Source organism: Mustela putorius, unplaced genomic scaffold, assembly GCF_011764305.1.
Source record: "Mustela putorius furo isolate JIRA1106 unplaced genomic scaffold, ASM1176430v1.1 tig00004035_pilon_pilon_pilon, whole genome shotgun sequence".
NCBI lineage: Eukaryota > Metazoa > Chordata > Mammalia > Carnivora > Mustelidae > Mustela > Mustela putorius.
In genome coordinates, this window is record NW_025422171.1 from 1022912 (window position 1) to 1044912 (window position 22001).

At 39.7% G+C, this 22001-nt stretch overlaps 1 protein-coding gene across 6 annotated transcripts in view; it reads left to right on the top strand.

The window, feature by feature from the left end:
* Positions 1-3804: 3804 nt before the first annotated feature.
* PARP4 (poly(ADP-ribose) polymerase family member 4) overlaps positions 3805-22001 on the top strand; it is a 129905-nt gene continuing 111708 nt past the window's right edge. The window contains exons 1-6 of one of the 6 annotated variants that reach the window (XM_045072417.1): positions 3982-4059; positions 7512-7598; positions 8427-8559; positions 16892-17093; positions 18410-18476; positions 20257-20338. In XM_045072417.1, coding sequence (XP_044928352.1) covers positions 7531-7598; positions 8427-8559; positions 16892-17093; positions 18410-18476; positions 20257-20338 — 552 coding nt within the window. In that variant the 5' untranslated portion in view covers positions 3982-4059; positions 7512-7530. Of the gene's footprint in view, positions 4060-7511; positions 7599-8426; positions 8560-16891; positions 17094-18409; positions 18477-20256; positions 20339-22001 lie in introns of those variants that run through there. The other 5 variants (XM_045072418.1, XM_045072416.1, XM_045072415.1 and 2 more) reach the window with 5 other exon arrangements.

Genomic DNA, 22001 nt, shown 5'->3' on the forward strand with positions numbered 1-22001 from the left:
AAATACAAATCAAAACCGCAATGAGATACCACCTCACACCAGTCAGAATGGCTAAAATTAACAAGTCAGGAAACAACAGATGCTGGCAAGGATGAGGAGAAAGGGGAACACTGTTGGTGGGAATGCAAGCTGGTGCAACCACTCTGGAAAACAGCATGGAGGTTCCTCAAAAAGTTGAAAATAGAACTATCCTACGACCCAGCAAACATAGTGATCCAAAGGGGCACGTGCGCCCGAATGTTTATAGCAGCAATTTCTACAATAGCCAAACTATGGAAAGAACCTAGATGTCTGTCCACAATAGCCAAACTATGGCTAATTACTTTTAAAAACTGTTTTTTGTAAAGACTATATTCCTTATTATCTGTGACCTCTGAAGTCTCTATCCTTTAGCTTAATGCTCAGCTAGTGGTTTGAAATTTTCTTAAATGCCTGGAGTAAAAAAAAAAAGAAAGAGAGAGAAAGAAAAAGAGAAGAGAAAAGTTAAAAGGGGCATCTGGATAGCTCAGTTAGTTAAGCATCAGACTTTGGCTCAGGTTGTGATCTCAGGGCCCTGGAACTGAGCATTAGGCGGAGCCCACATCTGGTCCAAGCTCAGCAGGAAGGCTGAGCATGAGTTCTGCTTCTCCCTCTCCCTCTTTATCTGCCCCTCCCCCTGCTTGTGTGCACACACACTCTCTCTCTCTCTCTCACTCTATCAAATAAATTAATAAAATCTTTACAAATTTTAATAAAAGTTAAAAAAAATAGCCTTCAGGTCTTTGGAGATTGGCTCTGTGTTGGGACATTCCTTCTATGTTTAGGCAGGCTATTTATAAATCTGCTCCAGTTCCTGCTTGTGCTGAGTCTTGATAAAGAAAAGTTTTAACTTTTAAAGTTTATGGGCGCTGCTCCTGGGTTCCCAGAGAAGCCATACTTTAATTTTTACCAAGGTCAGAATGACTTAACCAAACTTCAAAGAGGGGCCCTATTTCTGCCCCAGCACACATTATACATTTGCTTCATTAGCAAATAATCTAAAAGAAACATTTCAAACTAAGAAGTAAAAGTCTCCCTACATCCTATTCCTATACCTCCAAAGCCTACAATATTGCACTTACCAAAAGCATAAGACAAAGTTTATAATTTTCTGGAATGTCCTCCCTCATGGTGATTTATAATCTTAGTTAACAAAAAAACACATATATCCCTGTATTAAACATTCTTTCTCCAGAGCACTCTCTTCTTTGTGAAGATTGTGTATCTGGGGCAGCTGTCCTCACTTAGGCTGAAATAAAACTGTCTTCCTTTTTTCTTTTTAAGAAATTCTAAAAGGTTTGTTCATTTTGCATTTTATGCAGGATTGTCAAGTATAACAATAAATAATTCTTGAAATATGTTATGGTACAAAAGAGTGTTTTTATTAGAGCATCAAGACAGAACCCACAGGCAGAAAGAGCTGTATTGTGATTGTAAGGAGGGACTGATTATATAGGGTTTTCTATCCTAAGGAGGTAAAGGTGACATTAGGTCTCCAAGAAATTGAGTCAATAGGTTCCTGGAGTTCAGTTATTAAGACCGTGTTTTTCTTGTAAATCATTAAAACAGTTACAAATTATAGTCGAGTCTCATGTCCTACATGAATGTGATATTTGTCAGTTGACCACTTGTTTCTCTCCTGCCTTTGTTCTTAGGCAGTCACCAGTGCCTGAGGAATGCTAAACATATCCCACGGGATTGTGGGATATCAGCTCCTGTTTTGCTCTCAGCTTTCCTTTTGCTCTCTCATGAGCTTCAACAGCTTAAAGATCAGCGAGAGTTATAATATTATGTGTTCTCAAGTCTTTTCTGAGCATGAGTTCTGGGCACGTGTGCTGCTTTCTAGATGTCCCAGTATACACAGGAGCTTTTCAAGGACCTTATTCTTCCAAAAAATCTCACTCCTGACTTTTCTTCCCTTACTTTTCCTCCTAGTCTTTCAGCCTACTCTGCTTTTTGGGTTTTGTTTTGTTTTGTTTTGTTGCCCAGGCAGGAGTTTGTTCATTTTCCTTTCAATGTTCTTGAACATTACATTCCCTAAGTAGCTGTTTTACTGCCTGAGAAAATCTGAGTTAGGAAAAACAAAGGTAAACCCATAGTATCAGTCCTTCACAGAAACCCCACACAGGTCAAAACAAACATAATTCCTTAAGACAAAGTCTCTGCTCCTTCCAGAGCCAGATTATACAAACCGGGAATGAGGACTGGCAAAGGGAGTGAAGCTAGAGTAAGAGAAAACATGTAAACATCTCCTACCTTGTTTCAGTGGCCTTTTTCCTGGTTACATATTTGCTTGTTTGCTCTAAAACTCTGACTATCTTCCATATTCTGATAAGGTTGTTTCTGACAGTTTTTTCTGGGTTTTGGGGGGTGGTGGTGCCTGGGTGGTTCAGTTGGTTAAGCATCTGCCTTCTGCTCAGGTCATGATCCCAGTGTCCTGTGATCCAGTCCAGCATCTGGCTCCCTGCTCAGCAGGAGTCTTTCTCCCTTTCCCTCTCTCCCTCCCCTCCCCCCCTCACCTGCTCTCTCTCCCTCTCTCTCTCTCTCACTTACTTGCTCTCAAATAAAAAAATAAAAATATTTTTAAAACATTTTTAGGAAGTGGTGATGCAACATGGAGGCTTAAGTGGGTAGGAGAATAAATGAAACAAGATGGGATTGGGAGGGAGACAAACCATAAGTGACTCTTAATCTCACAAAACAAACTGAGGGTTGCTGGGGGGAGGGGGTTTGGGAGAAGGGGGTGGGATTATGGACATTGGGGAGGGTATGTGATTTGGTGAGTGCTGTGAAGTGTGTAAACCTGGTGATTCACAGACCTGTACCCCTGGGGATAAAAATATATGTTTATAAAAAATAAAAAAAAAAAAAATGAAGGGAAAAAAAAAAAATAAATAAATAAATAAATAAAAATGTTTTGGGGCAGGGATGGACCCTGAGCCTCCCTACTGTACCATTTTTGCTGCTGTCACCTAAGTTGATCCTTATACCACCCAAAAGTTAATGATGAATCAGGGGCCCCAGTAAAGTACCTTGTCCATAGTCCCCTGAGTAATAAATAGTAGAGTCAGAATTCAAGTCCATATCTGCTCTACATCTCTTCTATTCTCATTTAATTCACTATCTGGAGAATTTTATTGTTTCCTATTATTTCCCCCCACTCAGTGAATCTCAGCCCCCACCTCTCTCGAATGGTAGATCTATATTTATAACTACTTGAGAACACTACAACAAGTTTCAAATTCAGTAAGTCCTAAACTAAATTCATTATCTTGACCTCCTGCTTCTCCATTCTCAAACCCTCCCGAAATTTGCTTCTTACTTGCTTCCGGTAATTACTCTCACTTCTCGGTTAAATGGCAGCACCATTCACCCACTTTTAATCAAACTCCAACTTTGGAGTTAACCTCATTGGCCAAATCCTGCCTGAAAGATGAAACTGAAAAAAATCCTGAACGTTTGATGTGCCTGGGTGGCTCAGTAGATTAAGCCTCCGACTTTGGCTCAGGTCATGATCTCAGGGTCCTAGGACTGACCCCCTCTTCAAGGCCCCCTGGGCTCTGTGCTAAGCAGGGAGTCAACTTGAGGATTCTCTCTCTCTCTTCCTCTGCCCCTCCCCCTGCTTGTGCTCTTTCTCTCGCAAACAAATAAAATCTTTTAAAATAAATAAATAAATAAAATCCTGAATCCTCAGTCTGAAAAGAAACCTGAGCCCAGCCAACTACTTAATCCCGGGGCAGCCCCTCGGTCTTCCGCCTAAGGAGCATGCGGTATGGATCGCCGGGCTGGGCCTCTGGAGGCAGCCAAGGGCTGGCTTCCGGCAGCGCTCTCAGGGGCACTGGCTGCCGGGACCGCGCCTCGGGTCAGTGCGGGGAGTTTGGAGCCCGGAATCCGGAAGCAGTCGGTGAGGGAGCTGTGGGAGTGGGGAGAGTAGGCAGCGGGGAGCTTCGAAAGCCCGGAGCATCGGAGGCGAGGAGAGTCCCGAGCCAGGAGCGCCAGGAGCAGCGAGTGTCGGGAGTGGGCCATATCCCCGGCAGGCAGGTGCGTGGGCGCGGATGGCCAGACCCCGTGGGCGGTTGGGGCAGTCTTGGCCGAGGGTGTCCGTGTCGACTCCCATCCTGAGCGGCTGGCTCAGCTCTGTGCCGCCGCTGATGGTGGTTGCGTGGTTGGCCTTACCGCGCTGGTTGCCCTGGGACAGCAGGCCCGTTCATGCAGCCCGAGGGCATGCCCCCTTCGGGGGCATTGGCGTGTTCTCGAGCGAGTCGGCGGCTCAGGTGACAGGACACAGGTGGGGCCGGTGCTCGAGCGGGTCTCTGAGCGCGCTCCGGGCTCCGGGAAAATGAGCAGATGGCGACAAAACTCTGTTTCTTGCTTCTATTAGGCAGACACCCTGTCTTCTTAAAATGGGGTATTCTTCAATATAGGTTTGGAAAAGTATACGCTTAAAAAAAAAATACAGTATTTTTGTGAATAATCAGGGAATGTAATCTGACCTCGAAATTAGAAACATCATGATAGAAACATTCAGTGTACATGTTGAAGATCAAAGTTGAAAACTTGGAAATCCATTAAATACTTCCTGCGGGGAATGCCCAGTGACTCAGCTGGGCATTTGTCCGGAGGAACACGGCACTGCTGAATGTTCAGACTTTTGACTCTGGATTACAAAATAACAATAAACACATAAAAATATTTAAAGTGGAGTGTAATGCTAAAGGAGGAAATCACTCTCCATATTTGCATGTTGCGGATAGAGTAGCTGGAATTTGTGAGGAGGAGCTCAGGTTGTTTCTCAGGAGCTGGGGATGTGTGTCTTATCCTGTGTTTGTAACAGAGACTGACTCCAAAATATCCTATGTACACAATAAACTCTGATGCCCACATGAATGAACACTGACTGTTTAGGAGAAGCTTGGAAAGAAGGGAGAGACCGGTGGCACATGTTAAGAAAGTGGCTAGCCAGGAGAGGCCACACATGTAAGAGAGACTCCATATACAATCTGGAGGAAGGCAAAAGTCAAGGCCTGACTTCAGATTTCACAGAATTTTATAGTGTTAGTTTAGTGTTAGTTTCACTTCCTACAATGAGTAGGAAGACAGAAGTCAAGGCCTGACTTGAGATTTCACAGTATTTGAGTGTTAGTTTCACTATCCCTACAGGACCTCAGCTGTGAAGAAGAGTTGTTTAAAGTGTTTGTTTATATTTTGGCTTCACAAATAGTTCCATGAACTGTACACTTAAAAATGGTTAAAATGGAAAATTTTATGTGAGGCACATTGTGCCACCAAAATAAAGGTTAAAAAATATCTATACTGTTTGACTCAGTAATTCCACTTCTGGCCATCTATTCTAAGGGAACAATGACAGAGATTTGGTCAAAAATATATGTTTAAGACATTTCTGTCAGTGTATTTTTAATAATGAACAATTTTCAGTAACCAAATATCTGGTGACTTGGGGAAGAGTTAAATTACACATAGCCACAACAGATATTTTCAAAGACTATTTAGTGATATTGGGCAAATACTCATTAAAAGTTAGATAAAAGAAACTGGCTATAAAATTCAATAAATAATATTCACAAATAACATATTTTTATTAAAGTAATTTATAAAATATATTGATACAGGAAAGAATAATATCTAAAGATATTGAAAGAAATATCAAAATCAACAGTGGTGTTATTTCTCATGGAGGGATCATAAGTGCTTTTTTAAAAAAAATATTTTATTTATTTATTTGACAGAGAGATCACAAGTAGGCAAAGAGGCAGGCAGAGAAAGAGGAGGAAGCAGGCTCCCTGCTGCACAGGAATCCTGATGCGGGACTCAATTCCAGAACCCTGAGATCATGACCTAAGTGGAAGGCAGCAGCTTAACCCACTGAGCCACCCAGGAGCCCCCTAAGTGCTTTTTAAAAAACAACTTTACTGAGATATACTTTACATACCGTTAAATTCACCCATTTTAATTGTATGATTCAAAGACTTTTAATGAGTTGTGCATCATCACCATTATCTGGTTTAGAACATTTCCAGCACTGTAGATGCTCTTTATTTTTCTCCATTCTGGTTAACCTACTTTGGGGGAGAAGTTATTTTTAGAAAGACAAATTCATAGTACTTTCCTTGGAAATTTAAGCAAAACTGAAAAATAATACAATTTAAGGTAAAACTAAAAGTAATGTAATTTAACAAGAATAAAAATCATTTAAGCTCTTTGAGTCAGTATTGTTTAGGATTTCAGTACTATTTTCTAAGATAACCATTGGAATTGCAAACAAAGATTTACATGTAAGGGTGTGCATCATAGCTTTTTTTCTTAAAGATGGATTTATTTGAAGGGCGCCTGGGTGGCTCAGTTGTTAAGCATCTGCCTTCAGCTCAGGTCATGATCCCATGGTCCTGGGATCGAGTCTCACATCAGGCTCCCTGTTCAGCAGGATGCCTACTTCTCCCTCTCCCACTCCTGCTTGTGTTCCTTCTCTTGCTGTCTCTCTCTATCAAATAAATAAACATGTTTTAAAAAATATTTATTTATTTGAGAGAAGGTGGGGGCACAGAGGGAGAAACTGTCTCCAGCAGTCTCTCCACTGAGCTGATCCTGGAACCCAAGGTCATGACCAGAGCCAAAATCAAGAGTCAGACTCTTAACCAATTGAGCCACCTAAACTCTCCCATAAGTTTTGGTTTGTTTGTTTGTTTGTTTGTTTTATTTGTCAAAGAGAGAGAGTGTGTGTGAGCAAGCACTAGCAGGGGGAACAGCGGGCAGAGGAAGAAGCAGGCTACCTCACCTAGCAATGAACCCGATGAGGGACTGGATCCCTGACCTGAAAGCAGACACTTATCCACCTGATGTCTCAGGTGTCCCTATAGCTTTGTTTTTGATAACAAAATTTAGAAGTAATTTGATTGCCCAACAATAGAAATAGTTCATTTATGACATTTATCTAAGATAGCCTTTCTTAAAAATGTTTTCCAGGAATAATTAATGACTTGATGCTAAAGACAAAATGCTAAAACAAAATGCAAGATAGGTATTGTGAATATGGTATGATTTCAATTTTGATAATAACATAGTCCATTACAGTACATACACATAGAAAAAAAGCCTGGAAGAAAAGGCAAACGAAGTTTACTGTTAAATACTTATACATTTCTTTCCTTTCAAAATATGCCTATTTTTCTTAGAAGTAAATCTTTTCCATATATAGGAAAGTAGGACAGTAAAAGAAGTTAAATTAAAACATTAATATGTTTCCATTTAAACATAAGTTGCATACTTTTATTACTAATTGATCAGTTTTTTCTCTAGAATGGCTAACAGACATCCACATAACTAATGGGATTAAGGGTCTTTTAAGTTTTAAAGAATTATGTATAAAATCTGTGGCTTCACTATCACATATATTAATTTTTAATCTAGAAAGAAGTGCTTTGTGTTCTTAAACCACACACCTGATCTGTAACTGAAATCTGTACATTTTCATTAAGGTGTATAGTACAAGCCTATATGAAAGAATTTTGGAGCGCCATAGTACCAGCCATAAAGCTAGAAATGATTCTAAAACCAACATACTTGTAAGTTTGATCACTGTTCAATTTTTGTAGTTAAAAATGATTGCAATATGCCTTTTTAAAATAATGCCCATATTCACATTGTTTGCATGTAGAAAATTCCTGATGCACTGTCATTTATATTCACTGAAAAGAAAATCCTTTATTTTTTTCCACAGACTCCCCTGAATTTTATTATACTGTGATTTATTTATTTATTTATTATTTAAATTCAATTTTGTTAACATATACTGTATTACTGGTTTCAGGGGTACAATTTAGTGATTCATCAGTTGCATCTAACATCCAGTGCTCCTCAAGTGCCCTCCTTAATGCCCATCACCCAGTCACCCAATCTCCCCACCCACCTCCCCCCAGCAACTGTCAGTTTGTTCCCTATGGTTAAGAGTATCCTATGGCTGGGGTGCCTGGATGGCTCAGTTAGTTAAGCATCTGATTCTTGATTTTGGTTCAGGTCATGATATTGGGGACTTGGGATTGAGCCTCGCATCAGGCTCTGTGCTACATACGGAGTCTGCTGGAGATCCTCTCTTTCAAATAAATAAATAAAATCCTTTTTTTTTTTTAAGTCTCTTGTGATTTTCCCCCTCTCTGTTTTTATCTTATTTTTCCTTCACTTCTCCAGTGTTCTTCTGTTTTGTTTCTAAACTCCACATATGAGTGAAATCATATGGTATTTGTCTTTCTCTGACTGACTCATTTCACTTGGCCTAATACTCTCTAGTTCTAGCCATGTCAATGCAAATTGCAAGATTTCATTCTTTTTGATGGCTCAATAATATTCCATTGAGAAGACTTTAAAACTATTACTTGAAACTTTTTTCCCTACAGGATGACTGTGAGGATCTTTGCAAATTGTAACTTCTGTTTGAAAGTTAAGCACTTAGCTCGTCAACAGAAGAAAAAGCTACAAAATGACATTAAGGAGAATGGTGGAAATTTTTCCTTTTTATTAAATCCTCAGGTATGTAAACTTTGTAAGAACTGTGTGATAAATACTGTCCGTTCAGGGAGGGTAGTTCAGGGGGCTTGGCTGGCTCAGTGGGAAGATCATGCGACTCTTGATCTTGGGGTCTTGAGTTAAGACCCCATGTTGGGCATAGAGCTTACTTAAAATAATAAATTAATATATTTTTTTAAGGGTGAATGGGTCATGGTTAGAAGGGTAAGCAGAGACAATTGGCCACAGAAGAAAGTCACTGAAGGCAGGTGAAATTATGACATCGTTAACAGGGAAGCTGGGCTGGAGAAAGGCAGAGGAGGAAAGACCATGCATCCCACCTTCTCTCCATTTCCTTGAGCTGTAGAGAAATTACACGTACCTTGTGAATCTGAAGTTATTAGAGTACAAGACCTGAAGACCTAAACAGAAATAATTACAGACCAGCCAAATCTATTCTTGAAGGAGAAAAGTGATGGTGTACAGCATTTGCAAAAAGCATTCCATCTAATCACTCCCTAGTATGTCGTCCCTGAGTGTCACTTGTACAGTGTGACTCGGGACGAAGAAAAACATGTAAACTCATCTTGAACTGCTTATACAGCTTTTACTGCTTGTTTTGTTTATTTAAAGTCCGAAGGAAGCTACTTTCCCTCTCTTGAAATGGAATTGTAGACCTGACAGTTTAAGATTGGTGGCTTAGCCTGACCCTTCCTGGACCACATCCCTGGGGCTTGCTGACATGAGTCTAGTTTGTTCTGTGAAGTATGTTCAACTCCAGCTAGATCCTGGGTGCCCTCTGGCATTTAGTAGTTTGCCTGTGATTATCAGAAATGGAATGTCCCTGTTCACCTCCAGTTTAGGCAGAACTGTGTATATATCTCTTAATACAGCTTTCCTCACTTGCCTGTTTCCATTTCTGTGCATGGATGAATAATTCATGCCAGTTATGCTTTCTCAGTTTATCTTCTGGGTAAAGAATGCCAACATGGTCTCTCATTTCCAGAAATTCCCACATAGTGTAAACTTTTTGGAAATTATGTTGCCAATGTATATAAACTTTTGAAATGTGCATACCATGTATTATAATGAAGGAGACAACTATATATTGTTGAGGAATGAGCTCCAAGATGAATTATTAAGTGGAAAAGCAGGTTCATAACATCATGTTTAGTATGCTGTCATTTGTGACTAAAATTAGGGCTGTGTACTTATATGTGTGTTGCCTATGCATAGAATAGCTTAGAAGGATACTCCAGAAACAAGTTAAAACAGATGCCTCTGGGGAGATGAACTGGGAACAATGGTATGAAACATATGTTAATTTATTATTATTATTATTTTACTTTATAGATATTCTAAAATGTGCATATACTATTTATTCCATAATAAATTAATAAAATTACAACTTAACACATAAAATAAATAATGAATACCTTTTGAATCTATCATTCCACTCCTAAGAAAACAATTAAACAAATGTACAAATATGTGTACATGAAGTTACTCAGCACAGCATTGTTTAAAGGAGTGAAAACTTGGGAATAACCTCTAGGGTTGGTTAATCAATTATGGTATATCCCTATCCCTATTCTTTAAAAACTATTGATTTTTTAAACTTTTATTTAACTAAAAATTATTTTATTTGTAAGAGTTTTAGAAGTCTGAGAAAGATTACTATAAATTATCTTGAAGACTTTTAAGGGTGAACATTCTAGGGCAAGATAGTGACAGGGTCGGGGACTTCATTTTATTTGGTCCCTTGAATTTAGCTGGGTATCTATAGAACTATTCTGAACACACACAAATTCCGCCTGAGTTGTAAGAAAATATATTTGGAACTCTACAAGCAGAAAAACAATTGCTTTTTGCAAGGTAGGAGATGTGGAATTGTGAATCTGTGGGGAAATATCTTAAGATAAACAGAGTGGGGAGGAATCCTCCATAAGCTGGCTGCTGGAAAGTGATATAACACTGGAGCGTGAAATCAGAACTCTTAGAAATTGCTCACTAGGACAGATTTCTTAAAGGGTCACAGGAGATGGAAAAAGCAGAATTCTAAGTGGGTCATTGTGATCTCGGAGGATCCCGGAGACACAGAAAGAATGGGGGTGCCTGATCCGATAGGGTGCCCGAGCAGTGAAGTGGGAAACTGGTTATGGTCAGAGAGCTCAGAAGGGACTCTCAGCTCCAGTCACCATAAACCGTGAGCTGGGCTGGTAGGAAGACCACTCTTCGCCCCAGGCAACTGGAACATGTGGGCTGTTTAACATCTCCTGGATAGAAATAAAACAGCTGCTCCCATGAATCTAGCAACAACTCTCAGGGAAGTAGTGGCGCCAGGAAGGAGAGTAGGATGGCATCCAGCTATTACCTGGGAGCAATGGAGCAGGGTCCGTACCTGACCTCAGAACCACTCACAGTCACAAAGACACAAAGTGCAGTGAGGCTCGTGGACCCTTAGAGCACCCCCTGGTGCGAATTGGGTGCAAATTGCCAGAGTCTGTGGAGTATGGCACACAGAGGCTGTGCCTATGACTGGACAACAGCTCTCAGGCACTGATGGTTCCAGAAAGGAGAGTAGGATGGCACCCAGCTGTGACCTGGGAGCAGCAGAGCAGGATGTGTGTGAGCTCACAACCAGTTGAAGTTGCAAAGACACAAAGCGAAGTGTTGCTCATGGGCACCAGAGGCACCCCCCAGGAGAAGTGTAGTGGGGGTGAACTGCAGAAGTCTGTGGGCTTGATACACACAGATGTGGAGATAATTTGACCTGGAGAGTTTATTGAAGAAGGGGAACTGTGATCTCGTGCCTCTGGGCCAAAGATCCTGGCATGGCTGTTTTTGCTCTGACCCTCTGAAGAGGTGTGGAAAGCCACCAAGAAACAAAAGCGACACAGATGACCAGTTCACCTTGAGCCCATCCCCCTGACAAGGGGTGGGGCAACTTTGCCCAGGGAAAGACACCTGAGAAGTAGAACAGCAGGCACCTCCCTGAGAAATCCCACAGGATGGTAAAACCCCAGAACCAGGGGCAAATAATGTATCGAGTTCCATATGTTACCTCATGATTGGTTTATCCTTCAGTCTAAAATTTTACATTTTTTAAAACTTTTCCGCATTTTAACTAGATTCTTATTTTACCAACTTGTGTTTTTAAGTTATTTTTTAACTTTTTTCTCACATCTACATTTTATAGATTTATGCCTCATTCTTGTCCTTTTTTCACTCTATCCAATTTTATATATATATAAACTTTGCTTTCCTTGCAATTTTGGGATGTAGTGTCTTCTAAAACAGAAACCAAAATTCAATCAGGAGCAAGAGTATCACCCTGCTTTGTCCACCCTGTGAGATTATAGTGTCTCCCACGCCCCTTTTTTAATTGTTTTGGTTCATCTTGCCTTGTTTGCTTTTCTGTGGTGGTGTCTGACCTCTTTGGATTTTTTCTTTCCTTTTTCTTTTTTTTAAGATTTTATTTATTTATTTGACAGACAGAGATCTCAAGTAGGCAGAGAGGCAGGCAGAGAGAGAGAGAGAAGCAGGCTCCCTGCTGAGCAGAGAGCCTGATGTGGGGGTCGATCCCAGGACCTGAGATCATGACCTGATAGCAATTATAAAGTTAATAGCTAGGCTTGAAAAGAGTATAAATGACAATACAGAATCTCTAAAGGTGGTAATGAGATCTAATCAGGCCTAAAAGTGCTAATGATCTAAAAGTGCTGTGAATGAGATGCCATCTAAATTGGATGCTTTAACAACTAGGGTCAGTGAGACAGAGAGAAAATCAGTGATCTAGAGGACAGGCTGATGGAAAGGAAGGAGGTTGAGGAAAAAGAGAGAAAAACAACTAACAGCCCATGAAGAAAGGCTTTGAGAACTTAATGGTGTATTGAAAAGAACCAATGTCAGAATCATCAGGATTCAAGAGAGGGTGGAAAGAGAGAGAGGGCTAGAAGGTATATTTGAGCAAATCATGGCTGAGAACTTCCCTAATTTGAGAAAGAAAATAAGCACTCGTGTCCAAGAGACAGAGAGGAACCCTCCCAAACAGATCAACACCCTGACCTATAATAGTGAAGCTTGCAAATCTTAGAGCCAAAGAAGTTATGCTGAGAGAAGCTAGGGAGAGGAGATTCCTTACACATGGAGGGAGGAACATCAGAATAACATCAGACCTATCCACAGAAACCTGGCAGGCCAGAAAGTGCTGGCGAGATATATTCAGAATACTAAATGAGAAGAACATGCAGCCAAGAATACTTTCTCCAGCAAGGCTCTCATTCAGAATGGAAGGAGAGATACAGAGTTTCCAGGACAGACAGAAACTGAAAGAATATGTGACCACCAAGCCAGCCCTGTAAGAAATACTAAGGGGGATACTGTAAGCAAAGAGAGAGCCCAAGAGTAACAGACCAGAAAGTAACAGACAATCTACAGAACAAACTACAGACTTGGCAGGCAATACAATGTCACTAAATTCATATCTTTCAGTAGTTACTCTGAATATAAACAGGCTGAATGTTCCAATCAAAAGACACAGGGTATCAGATTGGATTGAAAAAGGAGGACCCATCCATATGCTATCTACAAGAGACTAATTTGAACCTAAAGTCACCTCCAAATTAAAAGTGAAGGGATGGAGAACCATTTACCATGCCAGTGGACCTCAAAAGAAAGCTGGAATAGCAGTTCTCATTTCTCATATCAGACAAATTAGATTTTAAATAGAAGACTTTCATAAGAGATGTAGAGGAGCACCATATCATACTCAAAGGGTCTATCTGACACGAAGATCTAACAATTGGAAATATCTATGCTCCCAATGTGGAAGCAGCCAGTTATATAAAACAATATCCAAAGTAAAGAAACATATTGATAATAATGCATTAATAGTAGGGGACTTGCAGACCCCACTCACAGCAATGGACAGATCATCTAAGCAGAAGATCAATAAAGAAATGAGGGCTTTGAATGACACACTGGCCCAGATGGACTTCACAGATACATACAGAACACTCCATCCTAAAACAACAGAATACTCATTCTTCTTGAGTGCACATGCAACATTCTCCAGAATAGATCACATACTGAGTCACAAGACAGGCCTGAACTGACACCTAAGATTGAGTCATTCCCTGCATATTTTCAGACCACATGCTTTGAAACTGGAACTCCATAACAAGAAGAAATTTGGAAGGAACTCAAACACTTGGAGGTTAAAGAACATCCTGCTAAAGAATGAATGGATCAATCGGGAAATTAAGGAAGATCTTAAACAATTCATGCAAACTAATGAAAATGAAAACACATCAATTCAAAACATATGGGGTATTGCAAAAGTTGTCCTGAGAGGGAAGTACGTAGTAGTCAAAGCTGCTCTCAAAAAAAAAAATCGGAAAAATCCCATATACACAAGATAACTGTATACCTAAAGGACCTGGAGAAAGAATGGCATATAAAACCTAAACCAAGCAGAGGAAGAGAAATATTGAAGATTAGAGCACAAATCGATGAAATAGAAACCAGAAGAACAGTAGAACGGATCAATAAAACTAGGAGCTGGTTCTTTGAAAGAATTAATAGGATTAATAGGATTGTATACATCTGGCCAGATGTATACAAAAGAAAAGAGAAAGGATCCAAATTAATAAAATCATGAATGAAAGGGGAGAGATCACAACCAATACCAAGGAAATAGAAGTAATTGTTAAAATATATTACGAGCAACTATATGCCAAACTATATGCCAAAATGGATGCATTCCTAGAAATGTATAAACTACCAAGACAAACAGGAAGAGGTAAAATACCTGAACAGACCAATAACCAGCAAGGAAATTGAAGCAGTAATAAAAAACCTCCCAAAACAAGAGTCCAGAACCACATGACTTCCCAGGGGAATTGTACCAAACACTTAAAGAAGAGGGGCACCTGGATGGCTCAGTCGTTAAGCATCTGCCTTTGGTTCAGGTCATGATCCCAGGGTCCTGGGATTGAGCCTCACATCAGGCTCCCTGTTCAGTGGGAAGCCTGCTTCTCCCTCTCCCACTCCTCCTGCTTGTGTTCCTGCTCTTGCTGTCTCTCTGTCTCTCTCTCTCTCTGTCAAGTAAATAAATAAAATATTTAGCATAAAAAAAGAAGAAATAATACCTATTCTACTGAAGCTCTTTCAAAAAATAGAAATGGAAGGAAAACTCCCAAACTCCTTCTATGAAGCCAGCATTACCTTGATTCCATAACCAGACAAAAACCCCTATCAAAAAGGAGAATTACAGACAAATGTCCCTGATGAACATGAATGCCAAAATACTCAACAAGATCCCAGCCAATAGAATCCAATAGTACATTAAAAGGATGATTCACCACTACCAGGTGGAGTTTATTCCTGGGGTGCAAGGAATTAAAACTGGATTCACAAATTAATCAATATGACAGAGCACATTAATAAAAGAAAAGACAAGAATCATATGATCTTCTCAATTGGTGTAGAGAAAGCATTCAACAAAATACAGCATAATTTCTTGATTAAAACTCTTGAAGGACAGGGATAGAGGGAACATACCTCAATATCATAAAAACCATCTATGAAAAGCCCACAGCAAATATTCTCAGTGGAGAAAAACTAAGAGCTTTGTGTTCCTAAGGTCAGGAACACAACAGGGATGCCTGCTCTCACCACTGCTGTTCAGCATAGTATTAGAAGGCTCAGCCTTAACAATCAGACAACAAAGAGAAATAAAAGCATTCAAATTGACAAGTAAAACTCTCTCTCTTTGCAGATGACATGATACTTTATGTGGAAAACCCAAAAGACTCCACCCCAAAACTGCTAGAACTCATAACAGTGATTCAGCAACATGGCAGGATACAAAATCAATGCACAAAAATCAGTTGCATTTCTATACACTAACAATGTGTCTGAAGAAAGAGAAATTAAGGAATTTATCCCATTTGCAATTGCACCAAAAACCATGAGATAACTATGAATAAACTTAACCAAAGAGGCAAAGGATTTGTACTCTAGAAATTACAGAACACTTATGAAAGAAATTGAGAAAGACACAAAGAGATAGAAAAGCATTCCATGCTCATGGGTTGGAAGAATAAACATTGTTAAAATGTTTATGCTACCCAGAGAAATCTACACACTCAATGCAATCTATCAACCTTTTTCACAGAACTGGAATAAACAATCCAAAAATTGTATGGAACCAGAAAAGACACCGGTCACAAGGAGAATGTTGAAAAAGAAAACCAAAGCTGGGGGCATCACAATGCCTGACTTTAAGCTGTATAACAAAGATGTTACCATCAAGACAGCATGGTACTGGCACAAAAACAGACACATAAATCACTGGAAGAGAATAGAAAGCCCAGAAATGGACCCTCAACTCTGTGGTCAACTAATCTTCAACAAAGTGAGAAGGAATATCCAATAGAAATAAGACAGTCTCTTCAATAAATGGTGTTGGGAAAATTGAAACTGGACTATTCTCTTACACCATACACAAAGATAAACTCAAAATGGATGAAAGACCTAAATGTGATACAGGAATCCATCAAAATCCTAGAGGAGAACAACAAATGTTGGCGAGGATATGGCATCAAGCTGGTATAGCCCCTCTGGAAAACAGTATGGAGGTTCCTCAAGAAGTTAAAAATAGAGCTTCCCTATGATCCAGTATTTGCACTACTAGGTATTTACCCCAAAGATACAGATGTAGTGAAAAGAAGGGATATATGCACCCCAGCGTTCATAGAAACAACTTCCTCAATAGTCGTAAGAGTGGGAGGAGCCAAGATGTCCTTCGACAGATGAATGGGTAAAGAAGATGTGGTTCATGTGTACAATGGAACATTACTCAGCCATTAGAAAGGATGAATACCTACCATTTGCATCCACACATATAGAACTGCAGAGTATTATGCTAAGTGAAATAAGTCAAGCAGAGAAAGGTGGTTATCATATAGAACTCATATATGGAACATAAGGAATAGTGCGGAGGACCATAGAAGAAGGGAGGGAAAACTGAATGGAAAGAAATCAGAGAGGGAGACAAACCATTAGAGACTCTAGACTCTGGGAAACAAACTGAGGGTTGCAGAAGGCAGAGGGTGGGGGATTGGGGTAACAGAGTGAGTGGCATTAAGGAGGGCACATTATCTGATGAGCACTGGGTGTTATATGCAACTAATCAATCATTGAACACTACATAAAAAACTAATGATGTACTATATGTTGGCTAATTGAACTTAATAAAGAAAGACTTTTAAGGATGAAACTAACAGATAAAAGTATTTCGATTTGTTTCTATATGTACATAATGAATTGATTCTTTTTCTTTTTTTCTAAGTGCACACATATAATCATAGACAATGCTGATGTTCTGAGCCAGTATCAACTAAAGTCTATCCAAAAGAACCATATCCATATTATAAACCCAGATTTTATATGGGACTCAATCAAAGAAAGGAGGCTCTTGGACATAATGAATTATGATCCTAATAAGGCACTGGACATCATACCACTTCCTTGTCAAAAGGCAAGCAGTTCTGGTAAGTATTTTATATAAAGCGCTTAATATATTACAGGTGCTATAGTAAACATTTTGGTTTATCAAAGGCAGTATAGTCAAAGAATGGTCTAGACATATTACCAAAATTATCAAACATCCTCAGGTCCTTCATTGTGACATGATGGCACTGGGGAACTCATTCTGACCCTGCAGCATACTAGAAATGCATTTCATTACTATACTCACCATAATCTTTTTTTTTTTAAAGATTTTATTTATTTATTTATTTATTTGTCAGAGAGAGAGAGAGAGAGAAGGAGGACACAAGCAGGCAGAGCGGCAGGCAAAGGCAGAGAGAGAAGCAGGCTCCCCATTGAGCAAAGAGCCCGATGTGGGACTCAATCCCAGGACCCTGGGATCATGACCTGAGCCGAAGGCAGAGGCTCAACCAACTGAGCCACCCAGGCATCCCTACTCACCATAATCTTAAGAAAAGAAAAATATCATTTGAAATTGTATATCCATCAATGAGTTTCAAATAATACAGATATTAGAATTCTCCTCACATGTCTCTTAAAATAAAATCATGATCTATTCTCACTATCTTTTATTTTAATCTACCTTCTTTTTGTCCCATTTGTACTATCCTTAGATTACCAATTACTTTAGTTACTTTAAGAACATTAAAAAAAAAAAAAAAGAATACCGTGTTAAGTATGACCTGTCGTGACCAGCGCGACAAATCTACCAGGAAACGTGAGGGTAAGAGGATGGTGAAAAGAAATTAAGAGACAAAGAGATGGGGGCAGGAGGAGCAGTAAGGAGGATGTCCAACAGTGCTAAGTTTATTCAAAGCACTAAGGCCATATATATAGTGATAGGAGAAGCAATATACCTGAGCCTAAACAACCACGAGTTCCCATAATAAGTTTCACATTTAACTATAAGCAGACCTCGTGACACCAAACAGCTGATGCTAGTACAATTGTTCTGTATCGATACGGCAAACCTGAAAGTAATTTAGGAGCAGTACCAGGGCAGCAAGGACCAGCAATGAACTTTTGACCCCAACCGAATTGTTCTCATTTGTTTAGCAAGCGTGTGGGAAGTCACATAGGGGAGCGCATAACACAGCACAAACCCTTTCTCAGTGCTACTCAGCTTTTCCCTTCCTAACCTTTTGTTAGGTTATTCGGACTTTAAAGGAGGCACAAGTCAGGGCCTGGTTTGGTCCTCATCTCAAGCCTTATTGCGGCCTCCCACAATGACCTATATTCAAGAATCTTAAAAATTCCAGGATTTATTGTTTATAATTTTAATAAACCTTTGAGTAGTAAACAAGTGTTTTTGTTCTAGAAGTGACAACAGATGATCCGTCCCTGGACAACTCCATGGAGAAGGAAAACATTTTGGAATTCACAGAGTAATCTACTTTTTTTTTTTCAATTTATTTTATTTAATTTTATTTATTTTATTTATTTATTTGTGTGTGTGAGAGAGAGAGCAAGCACGCACAAACAGGGGGAGCAGCAGACAGAGGCAGAATCAGGTTCCCCACTGAACAAGGAACCTGATACAGTATTCCCAGGACTCTGGGATCCTGACCTGAGCTGATGGCAGATGCTTAACTGACTGAGTCACACAGGTGTCCCCAGAGTAATCTACTTCTGATCATTAAGATTCAGTTTACAGGGGCACCTGGGTGGCTCAGTGGGTTAAGCCTCTGCCTTTGGCTCGGGTCATGGTCTCAGGGTCTTGGGATCTAAGCCCCTCATTGGGCTCTCTGCTTGGCGGTGAGCCTGCTTCCTCCTCTCTCTGCCTGCCTCTCTGCCTACTTGTGATCTCTCTCTGTCAAATAAATAAATAAAATCTTTAAAAAAAAAAAAGATTCAGTTTGCAAAATGTTTTGTAAACTTCAAGCACAGGTTTTGTTTTGTTTTTTAAGATTCTATTTATTTATTAATTTGAGAGAGAGACAGATAGAGGGAGCAGAGGGAGAGAGAGAAAGAAAAGCAATAAGTGGGAAGCCTGATGCGGGCTTGATCTGATGACTCTTGAAATCATGACCTGGACTGAAGATGCTCAGTTTTAAAATGCTATTAATACCTCATGTCTTTGTAGTATTTTCATTTATCTTGCTTCTCTTATTTTAGGCTTTTGTTTATTTAAGACTTTTTACTTCAACTAGTCTAGTGCTAATTATTTCCCTCTTAGTATTATATAAGAGTGGACATAATTGTTAGATTGATTTTTAAAAAGAAAAGGCACTAGAGATGAGATCTGGGTAGTCTGCTTACCCTGCTACCTTACCGAGAAGCCTTTAGAGTTGAGACTCTTCCTTACTCCCTACCTAAGATGTAAAAAAATAGAAAAGTGACAACCTTCTGCAAATGGAGTATATGAGGCTACAGTTCTTTTTTTCTTTTTCTTTCTTTCTTTTTTTTTTTTTTTTTTTTTTGCTTCTTTATTTAACAGAGAGAGACAGAGAGAGGGAATACAAGCAGGGGGAGTTCGAGAAGGAGAAGCAGGTCCCCCCACCCCACCTTAGCAGGGAGTCCAACAAAGGCTCTATCCCAGGACCCTGGGATCATGACCTGAGTGAAGGTAGATGCTTAAGGACTGAGCCACCCAGGTGCCCTGGAGCTACAATTATATATGGTTTTGTAAAGCATACCCACAACTGTGGTATCCATTAAGCATCACATTGAGCCTTATTTTATTTGTTAATAGTACTGTTAAAAGACAGAACAAACATAAAAAATAAAAGCACAGACTATGACAAATCTGATGCCTTTATTTTAAAGGGGGTGGTGATTGAATGTAGTACAGAGTCTCCGGTGTGAGCCTGCCTGAGTGACAGCTTCTTAAGGGCCAGAACCCAAGAGAGCACAGGTCACCTGCCACTGCTAGGACTGGTGCTTTCTCCAGTGCACTGATCTGCTTCTCTTTCACCTCCACTTGTGCTTCATGCCACCCCACCTTCCAATGCAGACCCTCAGTATTCGGCATCAGAGCTCTAGAGTTAACCAAAGGAGGATTCCAACTCATTACACAAGACTTTTTAACCATGTTCAGAGTATCTGAGGAGGGATTAGGGACTTAAAATGTATTTTGTATGGAATTAGGGGATATATAAGAAAAATTTAATGAATATTCTGTTTAATCTAAAATTCCATTTTAATGCTAAAATTTTATTATACAAGTTTCAGGTTTTGTAAAGAGAATGTTGAAATTCCTCATTTTCCACAAGACTTTGAAGTTGCAAAATATAACACCTTGGAAAAATTAAGAGTCTGATTTGTATTTTATATTTAAAATTTAATATTTAACTTTTTAGTGTTTTTATTATAAAATAATATGTGCTCATAATAAAAATATAAATAGTAAAAATTACTAACGTAACTATTTATTTTTTTTAATTTGAGGAAAATAAACCACATATTTTATTGTATTCCCTTTAAAAGGGATCTGACTTTTTTTAAAATTTTTTATTTTTCATAAACATATATTTTTATCCCTAGGGGTACAGGTCTGTGAATCGCCAGGTTTACACACTTCACAGCACTCACCATAGCACATACCCTCCCCAATGTCCATAATACCACCCCCTTCTCCCAACCCCCCTCCCCCCAGCAACCTTCGTTTGTTTTGTGAGATTAAGAGTCACTTATGGTTTGTCTCCCTCCCAATCCTGTCTTGTTTCATTTATTCTTTTCCTACCCTCCAAACCCCCCATGTTGCATCTCTGCTTCCTCATATCAGGGAGATCATATGATAGTTGTCTTTCTCTGCTTGACTTAATTCGCTAACCATGATACCCTCTAGTTCCATCCACATTGTCGCAAATAGCAAGATTTCATTTCTTTTGATGGCTGCATAGTATTCCATTGTGTATATACACCACATCTTCTTTATCCATTCATCTGTTGATGGACATCTAGGTTCTTTCCATAGTTTGGCTATTGTGGATGTTGCTGCTATAAACATTCGGGTGCACATACCCCTTCGGATCACTGCATTTGTATCTTTAGGGTAAATACCCAGTAGTGCAATTGCTCGGTCATAAGGTAGTTCTACTTTCAACATTTTGAGGAACCTCCAAGCTGTTTTCCAGAGTGGTTGCACCAGCTTGCATTCCCACCAATAGTGTAGGAGGGTTCCCCTTTCTCCACATCCTCGCCAGCATCTGTCATTTCCTGACTTGTTGATTTTAGCCATTCTGACTGGTGTGAGGTGATATCTCATTGTGGTTTTGATTTGTATTTCCCTGATGCCGAGTGATATGGAGCACTTTTTCATGTGTCTGTTGGCCATCTGGATGTCTTCTTTGCAGAAATGTCTGTTCATGTCCTCTGCCCATTTCTTGATTGGATTATTTGTTCTTTGGGTGTTGAGTTTGCTAAATTCTTTATAGATTTTGGACACTAGCCCTTTATCTGATATGTCGATTGCAAATATCTTCTCCTATTCTGTCAGTTGTCTTTTGGTTTTGTTAACTGTTTCCTTTGCTGTGCAAAAGCTTCTGATCTTGGGGCGCCTGGGTGGCTCAGTGGGTTAAGCCACTGCCTTCGGCTCGGTCATGATCTCGGGGTCCTGGGATCGAGTCCCGCGTCGGGCTCTCTGCTCAGCAGGGAGCCTGCTTCCCTCTCTCTCTCTCTCTCTGCCTGCCTCTCCGTCTACTTGTGATTTCTCTCTGTCAAATAAATAAATAAAATCTTTAAAAAAAAAAAAAAAAGCTTCTGATCTTGATGAAATCCCAATAGTTCATTTTTGCCATTGCTTCCCTTTCCTTTGGCCATGTTCCTAGGAAGATGTTGCTGTGGCTGAGGTCGAAGAGGTTGCTGCCTATGTTCTCCTCAAGGATTTTGATGGTTTCCTTTCTCACATTGAGGTCTTTCATCCATTTTGGTCTATTTTTGTGTGTGGTGTAAGGAAATGGTCCAATTTC